At 44.9% G+C, this 23,727-nt stretch overlaps 1 protein-coding gene and 1 long non-coding RNA gene across 2 annotated transcripts; both read left to right on the forward strand.

Annotated features, from left to right (window-relative positions):
* The first annotated feature begins 1,359 nt into the window (after nt 1-1,359).
* Nucleotides 1,360-11,395, forward strand: LOC118944450 (chloride channel protein 1-like). Its single transcript, XM_036963860.1, has 3 exons — nt 1,360-1,602; nt 10,957-11,148; nt 11,256-11,395. Exons 2-3 carry the CDS (start codon nt 11,049-11,051, stop codon nt 11,393-11,395), a joined length of 240 nt encoding a protein of 79 aa, XP_036819755.1. The 5' UTR covers nt 1,360-1,602; nt 10,957-11,048.
* A 6,473-nt stretch (nt 11,396-17,868) lies between these two features.
* LOC118944486 lies at nt 17,869-22,888 on the forward strand. Its single transcript, XR_005039824.1, has 5 exons — nt 17,869-17,964; nt 18,437-18,481; nt 18,660-18,764; nt 18,873-18,948; nt 21,622-22,888. It is a non-coding gene; the product is annotated as an uncharacterized LOC118944486 (long non-coding RNA).
* Nucleotides 22,889-23,727: the final 839 nt, after the last annotated feature.

The raw sequence follows: 23,727 nt of genomic DNA on the forward strand, positions 1-23,727 counted from the left end.
GATATTATATTTTGATCTCTCCTTGTTGCTGTTTGTTTATATTGCAGTGTACATCCAGTCCCCCTCACTGTACTGGTATGGTATAACTCGCATAACCCTGTAGTAAGGACTGTATGATATGCGTCATGAGTCACACACTGACCACCACCACTGTGATAGTGTTCTCTGTGTATCAGGTAGTGCCTCAGCCAGCTGTCCATAATCATTCTCCCTGACACACATCACACACTGACCACCACCACTGTGATAATGTTCTCTGTGTATCAGGTAGTGCCTCAGCCAGCTGTCCATAATCATTCTCCCTGACACACATCACACACTGACCACCACCACTGTGATAGTGTTCTCTGTGTATCAGGTAGTGCCTCAGCCAGCTGTCCATAATCATTCTCCCTGACACACATCACACACTGACCACCACCACTGTGATAATGTTCTCTGTGTATCAGGTAGTGCCTCAGCCAGCTGTCCATAATCATTCTCCCTGACACACATCACACACTGACCACCACCACTGTGATAATGTTCTCTGTGTATCAGGTAGTGCCTCAGCCAGCTGTCCATAATCATTCTCCCTGACACACATCACACAGCCTGCGGTCGGAGTGACACATTTCTCTCTGGCCACCACCATGCAGTGAGATTAGGTTGTAATGTGGTGGCGTGGGGTCTCCAAAGCAGAGAAGGGTTAAGGGATTGGTGGGGCCGGGGCCATTCTCTCTCTCGCTCTCTTTAGGTGGGCCATGTGCCACGCTGTCTCATCCTGCTGAAATGGAAACAGGTGATTTCAGAGCAGTAAACATGATTGAGTGAGAACCACTTCAGACTTTTGAGCTGCACGCCTACAACCCAGACTGAAAACCATTATATCAGATGGGATAGATGGCAATGTGCGTTATGGTGACTGTTACATCTGGCCTAGGGAAGAAGTATGTTGATACAGCAGGGGGGGATGAGGGCTTGGAGCATGTGAGGGGTTCGAAGGGATAGCCTTGCATCATTGGCTGATGAGTTGATACCTGTCACGGGGGTGTTATGTGCACCCACCCTCACGTTGCAGGGGCAGCCCCGTGGGGGGTGGCATCACACTCACCCCTGACTGTCCAAACAAGAACACTCCATCCAAAAACAAATATAATGGCCCACGGGTCTGGCTGGCCTGCTCACAGGGACAAGAGGTGTGTATGTCAGTATCGGTGTCGTTCACGTGAGCCCTGCTGTGCGTGTGATTAGGTGTCTGCTGTTCTAATAAAGGAAAGTGCTGCGTCTGTCTCTGCCTCATCACTACCAGGAGTCTCTGTACAGACGTCTTTCTGTTGACTGTCTTACAGGACAGGTGGAGGGAACACCGCCTCTGGATCAACTGAACAAGATTGGATCTGAACAAGTATCAATCTCAAATGTGTGTGTGCGCACTGAACTGCTGTGTGTGTTAGAATGCATATGTAAGAAAGTGTGTACACTCTTGACGTGTGTGTTTAGCTGAGAGTGTGCGGGTGGAAATGCTGAAGCCACCATCAGGGCTATTTTTGGGTCAGTGACAGCGTGTCAATGGCTGCAGATGTGTCGCAAAGGAAGGCTCTGAGATACCAACAGACCCTGGTAAGTCTCTGTCTGTCTGTCCATCTCTCACTCTACCCCGTCCGTCGCAATCCATCTCTGTCTCTACCCGTCTGTCCACCTCTCACTCTGCCTGTCTGTACACCTCACACTCTCTGCCTGTCTGTCCACTTCTCACTCTCTGCCTGTCTGTCCACCTCTCACTCTCTACCCGTCTGTCCACCTCTCACTCTACCCGTCTGTCCACTTCTCACTCTCTACCTGTCCGAGTGTCCGTCCATCGCAGTCCATCTCTGTCTCTGCCCGTCTGTACATCTCTCACTCTCTGCCCGTCTGTCCACCTCTCACTCTCTGCCCGTCTGTCCATCTCTCACTCTCTGCCCGTCTGTCCATCTCTCACTCTCTACCTGTCTGTCCACCTCTCACTCTCTGCCCGTCTGTCCACCTCTCACTCTCTGCCCGTGTGTCCATCTCTCACTCTCTACCCGTCTGTCCACCTCTCACTCTGCCCGTCTGTACACCTCTCACTCTCTGCCCGTCTGTCCATCTCTCACTCTCTGCCCGTCTGTCCATCTCTCACTCTCTGCCCGTCTGTCCATCTCTCACTCTACCTGTCTGTACACCTCTCTCTCTACCCGTCTGTCCATCTCTCACTCTCTACCCGTCTGTCCATCTCTCACTCTCTACCCGTCTGTCCATCCCTCACTCTACCCGTCTGTCCATCTCTCACTCTCTACCCGTCTGTGCATCCGTCACTCTCTACCCGTCTGTCCATCCGTCCACTTCTATCATTTTCAAATCAGATGTTATTTGTTACATGCGCTGAATACAACTGGTGTAGACTTTACCATGAAATGTTTGCTTATGAGCCCTTCCCAACGATGCAGAGTAAAAAAACTGAATAATAGTAACACAAGGAATCAAATAAAATGCAAGAATGGATCTATATCCAGGGAGTACCAGTACCAGATCAATGTGCAGAGGAACGAGGTATTTGAGGTAGATACAGTTGAAGTCAGAAGTTTACATACACCTTAGCCAAATACATTTAAACTCAGTTTACACAATTCCTGACATTTAATCCTTGTAAAAATGCCCTGTCTTAGGTCAGTTAGGATCACCACTGTTTCAAGAATGTGAAATGTCAGAATAACAGTAGAGAGAAGGATTTCTTTTGATTTTTCCATGATGTCAAACAAAGAGGCACTGAGTTTGAAGGTAGGCCTTGAAATACATCTACAGATATACCTCCAATTGACTCAAATTATGTCAATTAGCCTATCAGAAGCTTCTAAAACCATGACATCATTTTCTGGAATTTTCCAAGCTGTTTAAAGTCAGTCAACTTAGTGTATGTAAACTTCTGACCCACTGGAATTGTGATACAGTGAATTATAAGTGAAATAATCTGTAAACAATTGTTGGGAAAATTACTTGTGTCATGCACAAAGTAGATGTCCTAACCGACTTGCCGAATCTATAGTTTGTTAACGAGATTTGTGCAGTGGTTGACAAACAAGTTTTAATGACTCCAACCTCAGTGTATGTAAACGTCCAACTGTATGTACATGAAGGCGGGGTAAAGTGAATGCATCAGAATAGATAAGTGTAAACTAAAGAAGAGTAGTAGCAGCAAATGCCGTGTAACGGTGTGTGTAATGTGTATGTATGTGTTTTTGTGTTGAGTTGGTCTGCGTGTATGTGTGGGAGTGTCAATGTAATGTGTGTGAGTTAGTGTGTGCATATGTTTTGTATACAGTATATCACCTGGTGAGTGTGCGTAGGGTCAGTGCAAGATAGTCATTGCAGATAGTTTGGGTACTATTCACTGACTATTTAGTAGTCTGGCTATTTAGCAGTCTTATGGCTCACGGGTAGAAGCTGTCTCAAAGCCTATTGGTCCAAGAGCCAATGCTCCAGTACCATTTGCCGGACGGTAGCAGAGTGAACAGTCTATGGAATTGTTTCAGTTCTTCCTCTGACACCGCCTGATATAGAGGTCCTGGATGGCAGGGAGCTTGGCCACAGTGATGTACTGGACTGAGCGCACCACGGACCGACGGACCGACCGACCAGGACCATAGCCTACTGGTCCTACTGACCAGGACCATAGCCTACTGACTGACTATAGGCTAAAGTCTGTCTATAGTTGTCAGTAGTCTGGATCCTGAGGCTACAGTCAGTCAGTAGGCTATGGTCCTGGTCAGTAGGACGGACGGACGGACGGACGTAGTCAGTCTATAGTAGTCAGTAGGCTGTAGTCTGGATCCTGAGGCTACAGTCAGTCAGTAGGCTATAGTCTGGGTCAGTAGGCTATAGTCTGGGTCAGTAGGCTATGGTCCTGGTCAGTAGGCTGTGGTCTGGGTCAGTAGGCTATAGTCTGGGTCAGTAGGCTATTGTCAGTCAGTAGGTTATAGTCAGTCAGAAGGCTATATTCTGGGTCAGTAGGCCACAGTCAGTCAGTATGCTATAGTCAGTCAATTTGCTAAAGTCTGGGTCAGTAGGCTGTGGTCTGGGTCAGTATCCTATATTCTCAGTCAGTAGGCCTTTAGTCAGTCAGTAGACGTTAGTCAGTCAGTAGGCTATGGTCTGTCAGTAGTCTACAGTCAGTCAGTAGACTATAGTCTGGGTCCTTATGCTATAGCCAGTCAAAAGGCTATAGTATGGGCCAGTAGGCAATAGTCAGTCAGTAGGCCATAGTTTGGGTCAGAAGACTATAGTCTGGGTCAGTAATCTATAGTCAGTCAATTGGCTAAAGTCTGGGTCAGTAGGCTATAGTCTGGGTCAGTATCCTACATTCTCAGTCAGTAGGCCTTTAGTCAGTCAGTAGACGTTAGTCAGTCAGTAGTCTATAGTCAGTCAGTAGACTATATTCTGGGTCAGTAGGCTACAGTCAGTTAGTAGGCTATAGTGTGTGACAGTAACCTATAGTCTGGATCCTGAGGCTATAGTCTCGGTCAGTAGGCTATAGTCAGTAATTAGGCTATAGTCTGGGTCGATAGACTGTAGTCTGGGTCTATAGTCAGTCAGTAGGCTATAGTCAGTCAGTAGACTATATTCTGGGTCAGTAGGCTACAGTCAGTTAGTAGGCTATAGTGTGTGACAGTAACCTATCATCAGTAAGTAGACGTTAGTTTGGGTCAGTGGGCTATAGTCTGGGTCATTTGGCTATAGTCTGGGTCCGTAGGCTAAAGTCAGTCAGCAGGCTGTGGTCTGGGGCAGTAGACTATAGTCAGTCAATGTCCTATAGACTGGGTCAGTAGGCTATAGTCTGGGTCAGTAGCCTATTGTCATTCAGTGGTCTATAGGATGGGTCCTTAGGCTATAGTCTGGGTCTTGAGGCTATCGTCATTCAGTAGGCTATAGTATGGGTCAGCAGGCTTTAGTCTGGGTCAGTAGTCTATAGTCAGTCAGTAGGCTATTGTCAGTCAGTAGGCTATATTCTGGTTCAATTTGCTACAGTCAGTCAGTAAGCTATATTCTGGGTTAGTAGGCTATAATCAGCCAGTTGGCTATAGTCTGGGTAAGTAGACTATTGTCTGGGAAAGTAGGCTGTAGTCTGGGAAGGTAGGCGATAGTCAGTCAGTAGGCTATATTCAGTCAGTAGGCTATTGTCAGTCAGTAGGCTGTAGTCTGGGTCAGTAGCCTATATTCAGTCAGTAGGCTATAGGCTGGGTCAGTAACCTATAGTCTGGGTCCGTAACCTATAGTCTGGGTCCGTAACCTATTGTCAGTCAGTAGGCCATAGTCAGTCAGTAGCTGTTGTCTTAGTCAGTAGGCTATAGTCTGGGTCAGTAGGCTATAGTCTGGGTCAGTGGGCTATAGTCTGGGTCAGTATGCTGTAGTCTTGATCAGTATATTATAGTCTGGGTTCTTATGATGTAGTATGGGTCAGTAGGCTATTATCTGGGTAGGTAGGCAGTAGTCAGTCAGTAGACTATAGACATTCAGTAGGCTGTAGTCAGTCAGTAGGCTGTAGTCTGGGTCAGTAGGCTATTGTCAGTCAGTAGGCTATTGTCTGGGTTCTTAGGCTGTAGTATGGGTCAGTAAGCTATTGTCAGTCAGTGGGCTATAGTCTGGGTCCTTAGGCTATAGTCAGTCAGTAGGCTGTAGTCTGGGTCAGTGGGCTGTAGTCAGTCAGTAGACTATAGTCAGTAAGTAGACTGTAGTCTAGGTCAGTAGGCTGTAGTCAGTCAGTAGGATGTAGTTTGGGTCAGTAGGCAGTAGTCTGGGTCAGTAGACTATAGTATGGGTAAGTAGGCTATAGTCAGTCAGTAGGCTGTAGTCTGGGTCAGTAGACTGTAGTCTGGGTAGGTACGCTGTAGTCAGTCAGTAGGCTATAGTCAGTCAGTTAGCTATAGTCTGTGTCAGTAGCCTATAGTCAGTCAATAGGCTATAGTCTGGGTCAGTATGCTGTCATCTGGGTCGGTAGGCTATGGTCTGGGTCAGTATGCTATAGTCAGTAGGCTGTAGTCTGGGTCAGTGGGCTATAGTCAGTCAGTAGGCTATAGTCTCGGTCAGTGGGCTATGGTCTTGGTCAGTAGGTTTTGTTCTGGGTCAGTAGTCTATAGTCAGTCAGTAGGCTATTGTCAGTCATTAGACTATGGTCTTGGTCAGTGGGCCAGTCTGTATACTATAGTCTGGGTCTTTGGGCTATAGTCTGGCTCAGTAAACTGTAGTCAGTCAGTAGGCTTTTGTCTGGGTCCCTAGGCTGTAGTCTGGGTCAGTAGGCTATAGTCTGGGTCAGTAGACTATAGTCAGTAGATTGTAGTCTGGGTCAGTAGGCTATTATAGTCTGGGTCAGTAGGCTATTATAGTCTGGGTCAGTAGACTATAGTCAGTCAGTAGACTATAGACATTCAGTTGGCTATAGTCAGCAAGTAGGCCATAGTCTGTCAGTAGGGTGTATTCTGGGTCAAAAGCCTATAGTCAGTCAGTAGACTATAGTTAGTCAGTAGGCTATAGTCTGGGTCCTTAGGATGTAGTCAGTCAGTAGGCTATAGTCTCAGTCAGTAGCCTATAATCTGGGTCAGTAGCCTATAGTCAGTCAGTAGACTATTGCCAGTCAGTGGGCTATAGTCTCGGTCAGTAGGCTAAGGTCTTGGTCAGTAGACTATAGTCAGTCAATATGCTATAGTCTGAGTCAGTAGGCTGTCATCTGGGTCATTAGGTTATAGTCTGGGTCAGTAGGCTATAGTCAGTCAGTAGACTGTAGTCTGGGTCAGTAGACTATGGTCTTGATCTGTGGGCTATATTCTTGGTCAGTAGGCTGTACTCAGTCAGTAGGCTATAGTCAGTCCAGTCAGTAGGTTGTAGTCTGGGTCAGTAGACTATAGTCAGTCCGTATACTATAGTCTGGGTCAGTATGATATAGTCTGAGTCAGTAGGCTATTGTCTGGGTCAGTAGGCTACATTCAAGTGAGTCAGTAGGCTATATTCAGTCGGTAGCCTATTGTCTTGGTCAGTAGACTATGATCAGTCAGTAGGCTATAGTCAGTCAGTAGGCTTTGGTCAGTCGGTAGGCTATATTTGGTCAGTAGACTATTGTCAGTCAGTAGGCTGTAGTCTGGGTCAGTAGACTGTAGTCTGGGTAGGTAGGCTGTAGTCAGTCAGTAGGCTATAGACAATCAGTAGACTATAATATTCTGTAGGCTGGGTCAGTAGGCTGTCATCTGAGTCAGTAGGTTTTGGTCTGGGTCAGTAGGCTATAGTCAGTCAGTGGGCTATAGTCAGTCAGTAGACTGTAGTCTAGGTCATTAGGCTGTAGTGAGTCAGTAGGATGTAGTCTGGGTCAGTAGACTATAGTATGGGTATGTAGGCTATAGTCAGTCAGTAGACTATAGTCATTCAGTAGCCTATACTCTGGGTCAGTAGCCTATAGTCAGTCAGTAGGCTGTAGTCAGTCAGTAGGCTATTGCCAGTCAGTAGGCTATAGTCTGGGTCAGTAGACTGTAGTCTGGGTAGGTAGGCTGTAGTCAGTCAGTAGGCTATAGACAATCAGTAGACTATAATATTCTGTAGGCTGGGTCAGTAGGCTGTCATCTGAGTCAGTAGGTTTTGGTCTGGGTCAGTAGGCTATAGTCAGTCAGTGGGCTATAGTCAGTCAGTAGACTGTAGTCTAGGTCATTAGGCTGTAGTGAGTCAGTAGGATGTAGTCTGGGTCAGTAGACTATAGTATGGGTATGTAGGCTATAGTCAGTCAGTAGACTATACTCTGGGTCAGTAGGCTATTGCCAGTCAGTAGGCTATAGTCTCGGTCAGTAGGCTAAGGTCTTGGTCAGTAGACTATAGTCAGTCAATATGCTATAGTCTGAGTCAATGGGCTGTAGTCTGGGAAGGTAGGCTGTAGTCAGTCAGTAGGCTATAGTCAGTCAGTTGGCTATAGTCTGTGTCAGTAGGCTACAGTTAAGTGAGTCAGTAGGCTATATTCAGTCGGTAGCCTATTGTCTGGGTCAGTAGACTATGATCAGTCGGTAGGCTATAGTCAGTCAGTAGGCTATTGTAAGTCAGTAAGCTATAGTCAGTCAGTTTGCTATAGTATGAGAACATCACATCATGGGAGAGACAATCCATCCGACGTTTGGAATGTTTTGGTCACCTGATTTGTCTTTTTCACCATGTTAAACATGTTCACCATGTTCATCTTGTTAAATACTATATTACTATCTGTACCAAATGGTCTAATTAGGTTGTTACACAGATCTTAGAGAGAGATAAGAGGAGGGGTGTGTGTCTATTTGTCAATAACTGCTGGTCCGCGATGTTTAATATGAAAGAAATCTCAAGGTATTTCTTGCCTGAGGTAGAATTCATCATGATAAGCTGTAGACCAGACTATCTACCTAGAGAGTGTCATGGAAATTTCCTCTATTTACCAAATCATGGGAGCAAACCACACACACAAGTCAGAGTTAGTTAGCAAAGTCCATCTTTAATTATATGAGCTCTATCACAACCCTGTGACTCTCAGATCGATTCAGTGTCTAACCATGAATTATCTGAGAGCCCCTTCCACATTGTAAATGAGGTCCTTTATAGTAAAGACACACACAGGATAAGACAGCTTAGACATAATAAATCGTTCAGCTTTGTCTCCTTACTCAAACCCCAGAACCATAAACCAACCCTCCATATAAACAGGCATATATCAAATTGTAATTTAGATGCAACCAACTCTAAATACAACCAATCCTGGACAAGCTCACGGAGAGGAGAATGATTCCAGACACTGCCTTCTCCGATGGGAAAACTAGGGAGTGAACTGGCACACACACAGTGGAGCAAAATACATGTTTACACACGATGATACTTTGACCTCTCCCCTCTCTCCGGCCCATGCAACTTAGTTTTGACATAGAACAGATAACTGCAACCTGGCCACAGTATTATACAAAAATACCATTCTGATGAGAATTAACTTACACACATTTGATAAATATAAAACATCTTTACATATGTTACCAACAAATTCTGATAATCCCACGACAAGAGTTCTCATCTGTTTTTTTTGTAGCCGTCTATTTACCACCACAAATCGATGCTGGCTCTAAGACCGCACTCAACCAGCTGTATAAGGCCATAAGCCTTATACAACAAGAACATGCTCAGAAGAGGTGCTGCTAGTGGCCAGGGACTTTAAGAGAAGCAAACTTAAATCCGTTTTACCTCATTTCTACTAGCATGTCACATGTGCAACCAGAGGAACCACTTGGAGTTCCAAGTGGTACCGGAGCGTTAAGTCTAGGACCAAAATGCTCATTAACAGCTTCTATCTCCAAGCCATAAGACTGCTGAACAACTAATCAAATAGCCACCTGGACTATTTAAATTGACCTCCCCCTCCGTTTGTTTTTACACTGCTGCTACTCGCTGTTTATTATCAATGCATAGTCACTTTACAAATTACCTCGGCACACCTGTACCCCTGCACATTGACTCGGACCGGTACCCACTATATATAGCCTCACTATTGTTATGTACATTTATTTTGTTACTTTTTGATTGATTAGAATTTGTTTTGCTTTCGTTTATTTAGTATCTCTATTTCTTGAGCTGCATTGTTGGTTAAGGGCTTGTTAGTAAGCACTTCAAGGTAAGGTCTTGTTGTATTCGGCATATGTAACAAATAACATTTGATTTGATATATTATATTTGTACTGTCAGTCACAAACTAGTTTCCATATCTGACATCGTCAAAGTACAATATGAAATATGACTTATTATTATTTAATAATATTGTTATTAAATATTATTAAATCACTACTACTTCCATTCCCTGCGAGGGGTCCCTAGTTAGTTGTGTGCATGTGTGGTCAGCCCTGACAATATAGCCCTGTCTTGGGACACAAGGTTAATAATATAATCTGACCCAGTCACTGACGGACAGACACAGATATTAGGACATGAGGCACCACACAGACACACACTCACCAGGGACCCAGGAATCTGTGGTTATTAGTATTTTTTAATTAACTCTGAATGTTACCCTGCCCTTCACTCTCTGAATCTGTTAGCAGCTCTCACTCACTCTGTGAGTCTCTCTCACTCACTCTGTGAGTCTCTCTCTACCCGTCTGTCTGTCTGTCTGTCTGTCTGTCTTTTCTTTCTTTCGTTCTTTCGTTCTTTCGTTCTTTCGTTCTTTCGTTCGTTCGTTCGTTCTTTCTTTCTTTCTTTCTTTCTTTCTTTCTTTCTTTCTTTCTTTCTTTCTTTCTTTCTTTCTTTCTTTCTTTCTTTCTTTCTTTCTTTCTTTCTTTCTTTCTTTCTTTCTTTCTTTCTTTCTTTCTTTCTTTCTTTCTTTCTTTCTTTGAAGAGGAAGGTGTGGCATGTTCTGTCTTCCTGGGATCTCTTCCTCTGGCAACCTGGCTCCTGTCCAGCTTCCACTCAGGGAGGGATTTTTCCCGATCTCTTGGCCCGTTTTGTCTATTTCAGTTTTTTCCGATCTCTTGGCCCGTTTTGTCTATTTCTGGTTTTTCCGATCTCTTGGCCCATTTTGTCTATTTCTGGCCTGCGGCAGGGTATTCAGGTTGGTGTGTATCCCTTACAGATACGCCGCACATTCCCTCTCTACCTCGTTATCTCCAGCTATCCCACTGTGCCGGATTCAGTTTTCTCTACTGCTCCGATTTATGATCCCCCTTTTAATTTCCTCTGATTCTAGCGAGCCTCTTGGTAATGAAGACAACTAGAAGGCTTTCTGGGTAATGAAGTCTGCTCTGTCCAGGAAACTGCAAGGGTTTCTGGGTAATACTATATAGTCGTTGCTCTATCTCTGGTAAGATCTATTGATCTTGGTAATTATATGTAGTATCCTGCTCTGTCCAGGTCCATGGGACAGCTGGGTAATATAATGTAGATTCAACATTGCTTCCTGGGTAATGTAGTCTTTCCTCTGCCCAGCTCTACGGGGAGTACAGGGAACAACTCGGTTGTTCCCAGCCACACGGCTGCTGACAGAGAGACAATGGAGAAAGCAGAAAACAACATGGTCAATGCCAGACGGGGGCGTGGCCAACAACACCTTCACCATGGAGTCATATGTCAGCCACACCTCCTCCACAAAGAAGCCCCGCCCCTACTCCAAATGCCAAGGTGAGAGACAAGGACTAGTTCTAGCTACATCACTGTAAATAACCCCCGGTAAAAGTTATTTTGAGGCCTAAACACATACAGTAATATAACTTATTGTGTTGGTCCAGACTGTGTGGCTCGTATACAGCGGTACATCGTGACCAAGCTGGGGGAGGACTGGATCTTCCTGGTGCTGCTGGGCCTCACTATGGCCCTGGTCAGCTGGAGCATGGACTACACCAGTGCCAAGAGCTTACAAGGTACATGACTAGTCCCCATAATCCAATGTGGCTGTAGCAGACCAGGTTCCCTCACTAGATGGCCATACAAGACAGGATAAAAACAGATGAGCAATATCATGAGGTATTTGACATCAATTTAGGCCTACTACCCAATTCCAAGTCAGCCCCTGTCCCTAACCCCTAGGTAGGTCAAATACATCCCCCTCTCTCTCTCCCTCTAACCCCCTATATCTCTCTCTACATCCCTCTCTCTCCCTCTAACCCCCTATATCTTTCTCTACATCCCCCTCTCTCTCTCCCTCTAACCCCCTATATCTCTCTCTACATCCCCCTCTCTCTCTCCCTCTAACCCCCTATATCTCTCTCTACATCCCTCTCTCTCCCTCTAACCCCTATATCTCTCTCTACATCCCCTTCTCTCTCTCCCTCTAACCCCCTATATTTCTCTCTACATCCCTCTCTCTCCCTCTAACTCCCTCTCTCTCTACATACATTCCTCTCTCTCCACATACATTCCTCTCTCTCCCTCTAACCCCCTATATATACATCCCCCTCTCTCTCTCCCTCTAACCCCCTCTATCTCTCTCTACATCCCTCTCTCTCCCTCTAACCCCCTCTCTCTCTACATCCCTCTCTCTCCCTCTAACCCCCCATATCTCTCTCTACATCCCCCTCTTTCTCTCTCTCTGCCTCTAACCCCCTATATATCTCTCTCTCTCCCTCTAACCCCCTATATCTCTCTCTACATCTCTCTCTAACCCCCTATATCTCTCCCTACATCCCCCTCTCTCTCTCCCTCTAACCCCCTATATCTCTCTCTACATCCCCCTCTCTCTCTCCCTCTAACCCCCTATATCTTTCTCTACATCCCCCTCTCTCTCTCCCTCTAACCCCCTATATCTCTCTACATCCCTCTCTCTCCCTCTAACCCCCTATATCTCTCTCTACATCCCTCTCTCTCCCTCTAACCCCATATATCTTTCTCTACATCCCCCTCTCTCTCTCCCTCGAACCCCCTCTCTCTCTACATCCCTCTCTCTCCCTCTAACCCACTATATCTCTCTCTACATCCCCCTCTCTCTCTCCCTCTAACCCCCTATATCTCTCTCTACATCCCTCTCTCTCCCGCTAACCCCCTATATCTTTCTCTACATCCCCCTCTCTCTCTCCCTCTAACCCCCTATATCTCTCTCTACATCCCTCTCTCTCCCTCTAACCCCCTCTCTCTCTACATCCCTCTCTCTCCCTCTAACCCCCCCATATCTCTCTCTCTCTCCCTCTAACCCCCTATATCTCTCTCTACATCTCTCTCTCCCTCTAACCCATTCTCTCTCTCTACATCCCTTTCTCTCCCTCTAACTCCCTATATCTCTCTCTACACCCCCCTCTCTCTCTCTCTCCCTCTAACCCCCTCTATCTCTCTCTACATCCCTTTCTCTCCCTCTAACCCCCTATATCTCTCTCTACATCCCTCTCTCTCCCTCTAACCCCCTCTATCTCTCTCTACATCCCTCTCTGCCTCTAACCCCCTATATCTCTCTCTCTCCCTCTAACCCCCTATATCTCTCTCTACATCCCTTTCTCTCCCTCTAACCCATTCTATCTCTCTCTACATCCCTTTCTCTCCCTCTAACTCCCTATATCTCTCTCTACATCCCCCCCTCTCTCTCTCTCCCTCTAACCCCCTCTATCTCTCTCTACATCCCTTTCTCTCCCTCTAACCCCCTATATCTCTCTCTACATCCCTCTCTCTCCATCTAACCCCCTATATCTCTCTCTACATCCCTCTCTCTCCCTCTAACCCCCTCTATCTCTCTCTACATCCCTCTCTGTCCCTCTAACCCTCTCTATCTCTCTCTACATCCCTTTATCTCCATCTAACCCCCTCTATCTCTCTCTACATCCCTCTCTGTCCCTCTAACCCCCTATATCTCTCTCTACATCCCTCTCTGTCCCTCTAACCCTCTCTATCTCTCTCTACATCCCTTTATCTCTGTCCCTCTAACCCCCCCTCTCCCCTTCCTGTAACAGTAATCTACAGTGCTTTGATAGCCTTAGCATAGCATGGAAACACATTTCAAATATTGTATTTTATATTCTCCATTCATCTTGCCGACAGTCATGTCTCTGATTCACTCATTTTGCTGGTAAGCAAAACAACTGAATCCCACTGTACACCTTCCCTCTCATGATGATGTCATATGTTTATTCATGCCAGGTGTTTTAGAATAGGATCAGTTTCACTCTCTCGCTGTCCCTGTCACAGTCACCATCACAGCTCTTTTCCGGACCAACTTCCGGATGGATTTTCCCTTTGACCTGCAGGAGCTCCCAGCCTTCGCTATCATTGGGTGAGAGCGCTTAGTAAACATTCTACACACCCCCTTTAGACCCTACAGTCTTCAACTGAACTGCACTCACTTAGTGATGGTGTGGGGATCAATGGGATTGTGTGTGTCTTCCTGACTCCCTGTTGTAGAATCTCCTGTGGGTTCCTGACTCTCTGTCCCCTGTCTGTCTGTTGTAGAATTTCCTGTAGGTTCCTGACTCTCTGTCCCCTGTCTGTCTGTTGTAGAATCCCCTGTGGGTTCCTGACTCTCTGTCCCCTGTCTGTCTGTTGTAGAATCTCCTGTAGGTCCCTGACTCTCTGTCCCCTGTCTGTCTGTTGTAGAATCTCCTGTGGGTTCCTGGGGGCCTTCTTTGTCTACCTGAACAGACAGGTGGTTCTAGTGATGAGGAGACAGACGTCTCTCACGCGCTTTCTGACCAAGCAATGAGACATCACGCACGCACGCACTCGCATACATACACATAGTACACACACACAGTACATACACACAGTACATACACACAGTTCACACACACAGTACACACACACAGTACATACACATAGTACATACACACAGTACACACACACACAGTACACACACACACACAGTACACACACACACAGTACACACACACAGTACACACACACAGTACACACACACACAGTACATACACACAGTACATACACACAGTACATACACACAGTACACACACACACAGTACACACACACACACAGTACACACACACACAGTACACACACACAGTACACACACACAGTACATACACACAGTTCACACAAACAGTACACACACACAGTACATACACACAGTACATACACCCAGTACATACACACAGTACACACACACAGTACATACACACAGTACACACAAACAGTACACACACACAGTACATACACACAGTACATACACACAGTACATACACACAGTACACACAAACAGTACACACAAACAGTACACACACACAGTACATACACACAGTACATACACACAGTACATACACACAGTTCACACACACAGTACACACACACAGTACATACACATAGTACATACACACAGTACACACACACACAGTACACACACACACACAGTACACACACACACAGTACACACACACACAGTACACACACACAGTACACACACACAGTACACACACACAGTACACACACACAGTACATACACACAGTACATACACACAGTACACACACACACAGTACACACACACAGTACACACACACAGTACATACACACAGTACATACACACAGTACACACACAGTACACACACACAGTACATACACACAGTACATACACACAGTACATACACACAGTACACACACACAGTACACACACACAGTACATACACACAGTACATACACACAGTACATACACACAGTACACACACACACAGTACACACACACAGTACACACACACAGTACATACACACAGTACACACACACAGTACACACACACAGTACATACACACAGTACATACACACAAACAGTACATACACACAGTACATACACACAGTACATACACACAGTACACACAAACAGTACACACAAACAGTACACACACACAGTACATACACACAGTACATACACACAGTACATACACCCATTACGTACACACAATACGTACACACAGTACATACACACAGTACATACACACAATACGTACACACAGTACATACACACAGTACATACACACAATATGTACACACAGTACATACACACAGTACACACACACTGTTACACTCACTCAAATGTCTTCACAATTGTAATGCTTAGCAGACACTATTACCCAGATCCCTGACACTTTCCACATTCCATTCCAGATGAGTTTCATTTGGGTAGCCTCTTCTTCCAAAGTAATCTGTTACACGACATTGACCCAGACAAGCAGGGCTTAACAGCCAGCCATTCACCCAGTTAGACACATTCACTTAGCCATTGACTCACCAGTCAAGGTACATTGAGCTCACACATTAGGAGGGGCAGAGCAGTAGAGGTGTCCTGCCATGAACTCAACAGCCTGACAGCCAGACAATGAACTGGGATGAGATTCCTGACAATTTACGTTATTACCCTAAAATGCTTCACATTTAAGTAATGACATTGTGGTTTGTTATAAAGGCTGAGTATCCCAGTTGTTTAATAATATTGTGTGTTGTGTGTGTGTGTTTGTGCGCATGCGTGTGTGTTTGTGCGATTGTGTGTGTTCAGTCGGTTGATCTACTCAGGTGCAGTGACGTTTGTCATCGCCACCCTGACCTTTCCTCCTGGATTCGGCCAGTTCATGGCTGGAGAGGTCAGAGAGCATTATTGAGCTTATTAGAGTTTATGTTCATGACTTATAGAATAACCTTTTATAAATCCATGTATTGCCTATAAATCCCTCTCCCCCAGGGGCAGCATTTGGGCGTCTGGTAGGGAGATCATGGCCACTCTCTTCCCAAACGGTATCCTGTTTGATGGGATAGTTTATCGCATCCTCCCCGGGGGCTATGCTGTCATTGGTGAGTCTCCTCTGAAGTCTCATCTTGCCTTGCTGCTGTTGCAGGGAAGCCCCAGAAGTGGCTCTTCTTATCAGCTGTATGCAATAATTTGCTATGTGTTATCTTCGGAATTCAGCATTCTCTGTGTTGGTCTTGCCAACCCCCATTGTCACACCTCTGAGAGGTTACATCATGTAGGTCTGACATCTGATTGGAGGTTAACTTTACAGTAATACTATTGGTCAACAACTCAGGTTTTGAGTCCAAACAACTCAGATGTTTATTATTCATTGTCTATTAGTGTAACTCAACCATAGTCTCTTGCATATTGCTAATTATCTTTATGGAGACAGATAAACATTTTAATAGGCCAATTGCTTTGTCTTATTACGAGTATACACACTACCGTTCAAAAGTTTGGGATCACTTAGAAATGTCCTTGTTTTTTAAAGAAATGCACATTTTTTGTCCATTAAAATCACATCAAATTGATCAGAAATACAGTGTAGATATTGTTAATGTTGTAAATGACTATTGCAGCTGGAAACGGCAGATTTTATGGAATATCTACATAGGCGTACAGAGGCCCATTATCAGCAACCATCACTCCTGTGTTCCAATTTTTAATTTTTAATTTATTTTTTTTACCTTTATTTAACTAGGCAAGTCAGTTAAGAACAAATTCTTATTTTCAATGAGGAAAATAAGAAACAGTGTTCAGGGGCAGAACGACAGATTTGTACTTTGTCAGCTCGGGGGTTTGAACTTGCAACCTTCCAGTTACTAGTCCAACGCTCTAACCACTAGGCTACCCTGCCGCCCCAAAGGTACGTTGTGTTAGCTAATACAAGTTAATAATTTAATTTTTTAAACATTTTATTTCACCTTTATTTAACCAGGTAGGCTAGTTGAGAACAAGTTCTCATTTGCAACTGCGACCTGGCCAAGATAAAGTGTAGCAATTCGACACATACAACAACACAGAGTTACACATGGAATAAACAAAACATACAGTCAATAATACAGTAGAACAAAAGAAAACAAAAAGTCTATATACAGTGAGTGCAAACGAAGTAAGTTAAGGCAATAAATAGGCCATGGTGGCGATGTAATTACAATATAGCAATTAAACACTGGAATGGTGCTGTTGATGATACTGGGGTGCAAAGGAGCAAGATAAATAAATAAATACAGTATGGGGATGAGGTAGGTAGATAGATGGGCTGTTTACAGATAGGATATGTACATGTGCAGTGATCTGTGAGCTGCTCTTACAGCTGGTGCTTAAAGTTAGTGAGGGAGATGTGAGTCTCCAGCTTCAGAGATTTTTGCAGTTCATTCCAGTCATTGGCAGCAGAGAACTGGGAGGAAAGACGACCAAAGGAGGAATTGGCTTTGGGGGTGACCAGTGAGATATACAGTGGGGCAAAAAAGTATTTAGTCAGCCACCAATTGTGCAAGTTCTCCCACTTAAAAAGATGAGAGAGGCCTGTCATTTTCATCATAGGTACACTTCAACTATGACAGACAAAATGAGAAAAAAAATCCAGAAAATCACATTGTAGGATTTTTAATGAATTTATTTTCAAATTATGGTGGAAAATAAGTATTGTGTTGGAGTGAGAATGTTTACCCAATGTACTCACTTCTAAATGTCTGTCCTGTCTTTCAGAGAAGCGTTCCCTCCAGTCTGTGAGGGGAATATTTCAGCGCCTCTTCTCCTCTTCCTCAACCAGCCAGGCTGAAGCTCAGGTATCATTCCATATCAAGATATAGGTTGGATGATACCACTGATACAGGGTCAGATATATTAGAAGAGGTTTTTCATTCCCATAATGGTTGAGGTTTGGATTGGTGTTTAGGGCAACCTGATCCTGGATCTGTGGTTAAGGCCAACATCAACCTCAAGCGTTCCTCTGGTAGCTCAAAGAAGAGCAATATCACATTCTGTCCAGTAGGGGACACACGCTCACGTCAATGGCATGACCTTGCTATAATGTATGATATGATATGTAATTAGCAACTTTGTCATTCTGTGTGATGGAGAAATAGCACCACAAGGGGGCATCTGATCTGACACTTTATAAACCTGGAGGGAGAAAATAACTAAAATCTCTAAACCAACACCCCCCTCTGTCTCACACTCCTTCTTTTCTTTCTCTCTCTCTTTCTCTCTCCCTCTCTCTTCCTCTATCTCTTCCTCTCTCTCTTTTCCTCTCTCCAGGAATCCACCCCACCTCCACTCACTGACACCATGTCCTCAGAGGAGGTAATGTGTCTCACTCACCCTGATCAACCTTTAACCCCTGATCCCTGACCTCTACACCCTAACCTGGGCACTTCATCTAGCACTAAAAGGATTCCACGAGTAGAATCAAATATCATAAATTATTACTCCCTCTTTATGTTGTCAATCACCCTCTCTGCTCTCTGATTGGCTAATGCAGATCAAAGCCTGGGAAGAAGAAGAGTTGGATAAGCCAATCAGTATGGAGGAGATATGGATTGATCCTTCCACCTTTCAACTGGTGGAGAGAACCCCCCTTCACAAGGTATCAACTGTAGCTAGCACCTTGTGCTCTTATGTAGCTACTTTAAGACATTATAAACACTACATGCTGTAGGATATTGACAAATATGCCTCCCTCTCTCTCTGACAGACCCACACTTTGTTCTCCTTGCTGGGTCTCAGTCATGCCTAGGTTACCAGCATTGGGAAACTGGTGGGAGTCGTAGGTGAGATCACACAAGCTCTCTCTCTCTCTCTCTATCTCTATCTCTCTTTCTCTCTGTCTCTCTCACACAGCTTGTCCATTTGTTCTGCCTCTCTGTCATCGTTCTCTGATGATGATCTCACAGTGTCACAGTAATTACATTGCCAAGATTAGCAAACTGAGGAATGCCATGCCAACAGCAAACTCTGAACCTACACATCCATGCATAACTGACCAAATTATGAAAGACAAGCGTTGTCCTTTTTAATTCCGTAAAGTGAGTGTGGATGAGGTAAAAACATTATTGTTGTCTATCAACAATGACAAACCACCTGGGTCTGACAACTTGGATGGAAAATGACTGAGGATGATAGCGGATGATATGGCCACTCTTATTTGCCATCTCTTTAAACTAATCCTACAGGAAAGCATGCGCCATCAGGCCTGGAGAGAAGCAAAAGTCATTCCGGTACCCAAGAATAGCAAAGCACCCTTTACTGGTTCAAACAGCCAACCAATCAGCCTGCTACCAACCCTTAGTAGACGTTTGAAAAACATTTTTGACCAGAGACAATGCTATATCACAGTAAACAAATTACTTTCAGCATGCTTATAGAGAAGGGCACTCAGCATGTACAGCACTTACACAAATTACTGATGATTGGCTGAGAGAAATTGATACTAAGAACACCAAGACGGCACACAAGGAACTTCACTGTACTCTATGTATACTGGAAACTATATACCCGAAGGCTGCGTTTATTGTAGCTGGAGATTTCAACACAGCAAATTTGAGATCAATGTTACCTAAATCTTATCAGCATATTGATTGCACAACATGTAGTAATACTCTCGACCACTGCTCCTCTAACCTCCGCGATGCAAACAAAGCCCTCCCCCGCCCTCCAAATCCGACCACGACGCCATCTTGCTCGTCCCGGCTTATAGACAGAAACTCAAACAGGATATACCAATGACGAGAACCATTCAATGCTGGTCTGACCAATCAGAAGCAACGCTCCAAGATTGTTTTTATCATGCGGACTGGAATGTGTTCCAGTCAGCCTCAGAGAATGACATTGGCGCTGACTGGGTGAGTGCGTGTATAAATAAGTGCATTGGAGATGTCGTACCCACGGTGACTATTAAAACCTACCCAAACCAGAAACTGTGGACGGATGGCGGCATTTGCACAAAACTGAAAGAGCGAACCACCGCATTTAACCATGGAAAGAGGTCTGGTGATATGGCTGAATATAAAAAGTGTAGTTATTCCCTCCACAGGGCAATCAAACAAGCGAAATGCAGGTACAGGGACAAGGTGGAGTCGCAATTAAACGGCTCAGACACGAGACATATGTGGCAGGGTCTACAGGAAATCACGGACTACAAAACAAAAACAGCAACGTCATGGATGCTGATGTCACGCTTCCAGACAAACAAAACACCTTCTTTGCCAGCTTTGAGGATAATACAGTGAAACCGTCGCGACTCGCTAACAAAGACCCCCCCCCCCCCCCCCCTCCTTCTCAGTGGCAGATGTGAGTAAAACATTTAAACGTGTTAACCCTCTCAAGGCAGCAGGCCCAGATGGCATCCCTAGCCGCGTCCTCAGAGCATGCACGGACCAGCTGGCTGGTGTGTTTACGAACATTTTCAATCTCTCCCTATCCCAGTCTGCTATCCCCATATGCTTCAAGATGGCTACCATCGTTCCTGTACCCAAGAAGGCAAAGATAACTGAACTAAATTACTCCTGCCCCGTAGCACAAGTCCTACAGGCCCTAGCTGTGTCACACCTGGACTACTGCCCAGTCATATGGTCAAGTGCCACATAGAAGAACATATGTACATGGAGAGCTAACATCATTAACATGCATGTCAATCTCTACTGGCTCAAAGTAGAGGAGAGATTGACTGCATCACTACATGTCTTAGTGAGAGGTATTGACGTGTTGAAAGCACTGAGCTGTCTGTTAAAACAATTAGCACACAGCTCAGACACTCATTCATACCCCACACGCCTGTCCACCAGGGGTCTCTTCACAGTCCCCAAGTCCAGAACAGACGTGTGCAATACTACATAAGGAACAACGTGGACTGTGAAGAGACACATACGCAAACACACACACACGCTAACACACACAGTTTACACACATGTACATTGTAAAATTATACATTTTGTATTGTAGATATGTAGTGGTAGAGTAGTGGTCTAGTAATGTGTTGTATGATGTACTGTTACATTTTTAGGTGATTTAATCGCCTTAATCTTGTTTGGACCTCAGGAAGAGTAGCTGCTGCCTTGGCAGGAAGAAATGAGCATCCATAATAAATACACATACAAATACATGGAGCCTGTTCAGTTGGCTGTTGCTTTGCTGTTCTGTTGTACTCGAATAGTGAGTCACACTATTACACCATCAACTGTGTTCGTCTCTGACTTATCACAACGTCACAGTAAAACCTGTATTAACATGCTTTGCTTGTGTTATGACATGCTATGTTAACCACTTCTATTCACTCTCTTTCCCTTCCTCTCTCACCCTCCATCTCTATCTCTATTTCCCTCCCCTCTTTCTTTATCTCTCTCTCCCCTTTTCTCTTCGCCATCCCTTTTCTCTTCTCCCCCTCTATTTATCTCTCCCCTTTAATGTCTCCTTCTCTATCTCTCCCTCGCTCTTACCTCTCACAGTTGCAGAAGGCCATCGAGGGCTCCACCCTTAGTGGGGTGAGATTGCGCCCCCCTCTGGCCAGTTTCAGAAATGCCAACCGTAAAGCCAAGAAGCATGAGGCTCCTCCCACCACCCCCTCCTCCCCCACCAGGAAGAGGGAGCTGTGGGGTGAGGGGGGGAAGAGGAAGGAAGGGGGCGAGGGGTTTAGGTGGGAGGTTAAGGAAGAAAAGGGTAGAGATGGAGAAAAGAGGGAGGAAGAGATGGAAAGGTGGAAGGATGAGGTGGTTAGGACAGAGGGAAAGGGTGACATGGATGAGGCTCAGGAAGAACCCAGGGGGAACACAGGAGGAGCAGGTGGCTCCAGTGCAGGTGCAGAGTGTGATACCTCCACCCCCAACAGCGAAGGGACAGACTGTCTCCCTCAGGAGCCTTCCTCCCCCGTCTCCCCCACCTCACCACCCTCCTCCTCCACTCGTGTCTTCATTGTGTCATCCCTTCCTACCGTGCCGGATACGGATGGAGATAGGGAGAACAAAGATTCTGAAGAGCCGATTTAGATGGCGACTGAGGGAATTCTGTGGATTCTGTTTCTTAAATCAAGACCTCTCTGGCCTCATTCAGTGAGAGGGTGTCAAGGTGCATCCTGGGTAATGGAGTTCTGTGCAGGCTCATTCGAGGCTCTGAAGATGTTCAGCTTTCAGGGAGCAGGAAGAACAGGTGTACACAGTGCTTCTGGGACTTGTAGTTTTGGAATTTCTAGTAGCTAATAATACTTTTTGTACCATGGTAGCCTCTTTCCTTATTTTTCTGTGGATCTCACTCATCTTTAATTATTTTTTTCTACTCAAGACAGACAGCCTATTCCTTTTCACTATTTCAGTTTCTCAGGTCTCTCTCCGTGTCTTTCAAACTACAAAAATGGACAGATGTTCTAAGTTCTTCATCTGTACCTATCATTGTTGGTCTCCTTGTCCCGGTATTGTTGAATGTATGAATGTGTTTGTAGCTACATGGTAGTGTATGTCTGTATCACTGAACTCCATGTATCTTTATGGCACTGTATATGACAGCAATGAAATGTTTGATAATGAAATCACATCATTAATCATGACCATGTCTGTCAATGGACTGATTTATATTTCATCAAATCGATTGAACGTTTACTGATTAATGAATATACAGGCTTTAAATGATTACTGTAACCACTAAAGTAAATATTGAAATTGTTCGTACCGTTGCCTATCTACTATTCTTATGGAATACAATAAATATTGTTTTCAGTAACATTTCTTTGGACTTGCTCTAAAATAAGCAGCAATGGAGCAGGGCAATAATCAGCTCCAGCATAATACCAGATGCACTGTTCACTCCAGTCTCTTAAAAGTGTGTCTATAGAAAGGCTGTGGACGAATAAACACTTCCAGCTGAGAAGGTCAACAGTGTATTTTAGTCACACACACACACACACACACACACACACACACACACACACACACACACACACACACACACACACACACACACACACACACACACACACACACACACACACACACACACACACACACACACACACACACACGAGAAGAGAAGAGCCAGGAGAAACAAGTCTCTGGGAATTTGTTTGACATTAACATTCTCCTGACACCATAATGACAGACAGGGAGGTTTAACTGTAGGCTTCAACCATGGTTGCCAGTCCCCAGCAGGACGATTGCAGCTGTTTCTGTGATTGTCATCTTTGGCATTTGACCAAGAAGTTGGCTGAACAAGAAACAGATCTGGCTACCAGGCTGGGGCCCTATATGAGTACTTAAAAAATCTATCCATCCTTTAAGTAATCCCTGATGTATACCAGCAAGTTTTCTACACTACCATACAGTGCCTTGCTTTAACAAATCAAAAACTGAAAAATTGGGCGTGCAAAATTATTCAGCCCCCTTAAGTTAATACTTTGTGGCGCCACCTTTTGCTGCGATTACAGCTGTAAGTCGCTTGGGGTATGTCTCTATCAGTTTTGCACATCGAGAGACTGACATTTTTTCCCATTCCTCCTTGCAAAACAGCTCGAGCTCAGTGAGGTTGGATGGAGAGCATTTGTGAACAGCAGTTTTCAGTTCTTTCCA

The sequence above is a fragment of the Oncorhynchus mykiss genome, chromosome 3 (assembly GCF_013265735.2).
Source record: "Oncorhynchus mykiss isolate Arlee chromosome 3, USDA_OmykA_1.1, whole genome shotgun sequence".
NCBI classification, from domain to species: Eukaryota; Metazoa; Chordata; class Actinopteri; order Salmoniformes; family Salmonidae; genus Oncorhynchus; species Oncorhynchus mykiss.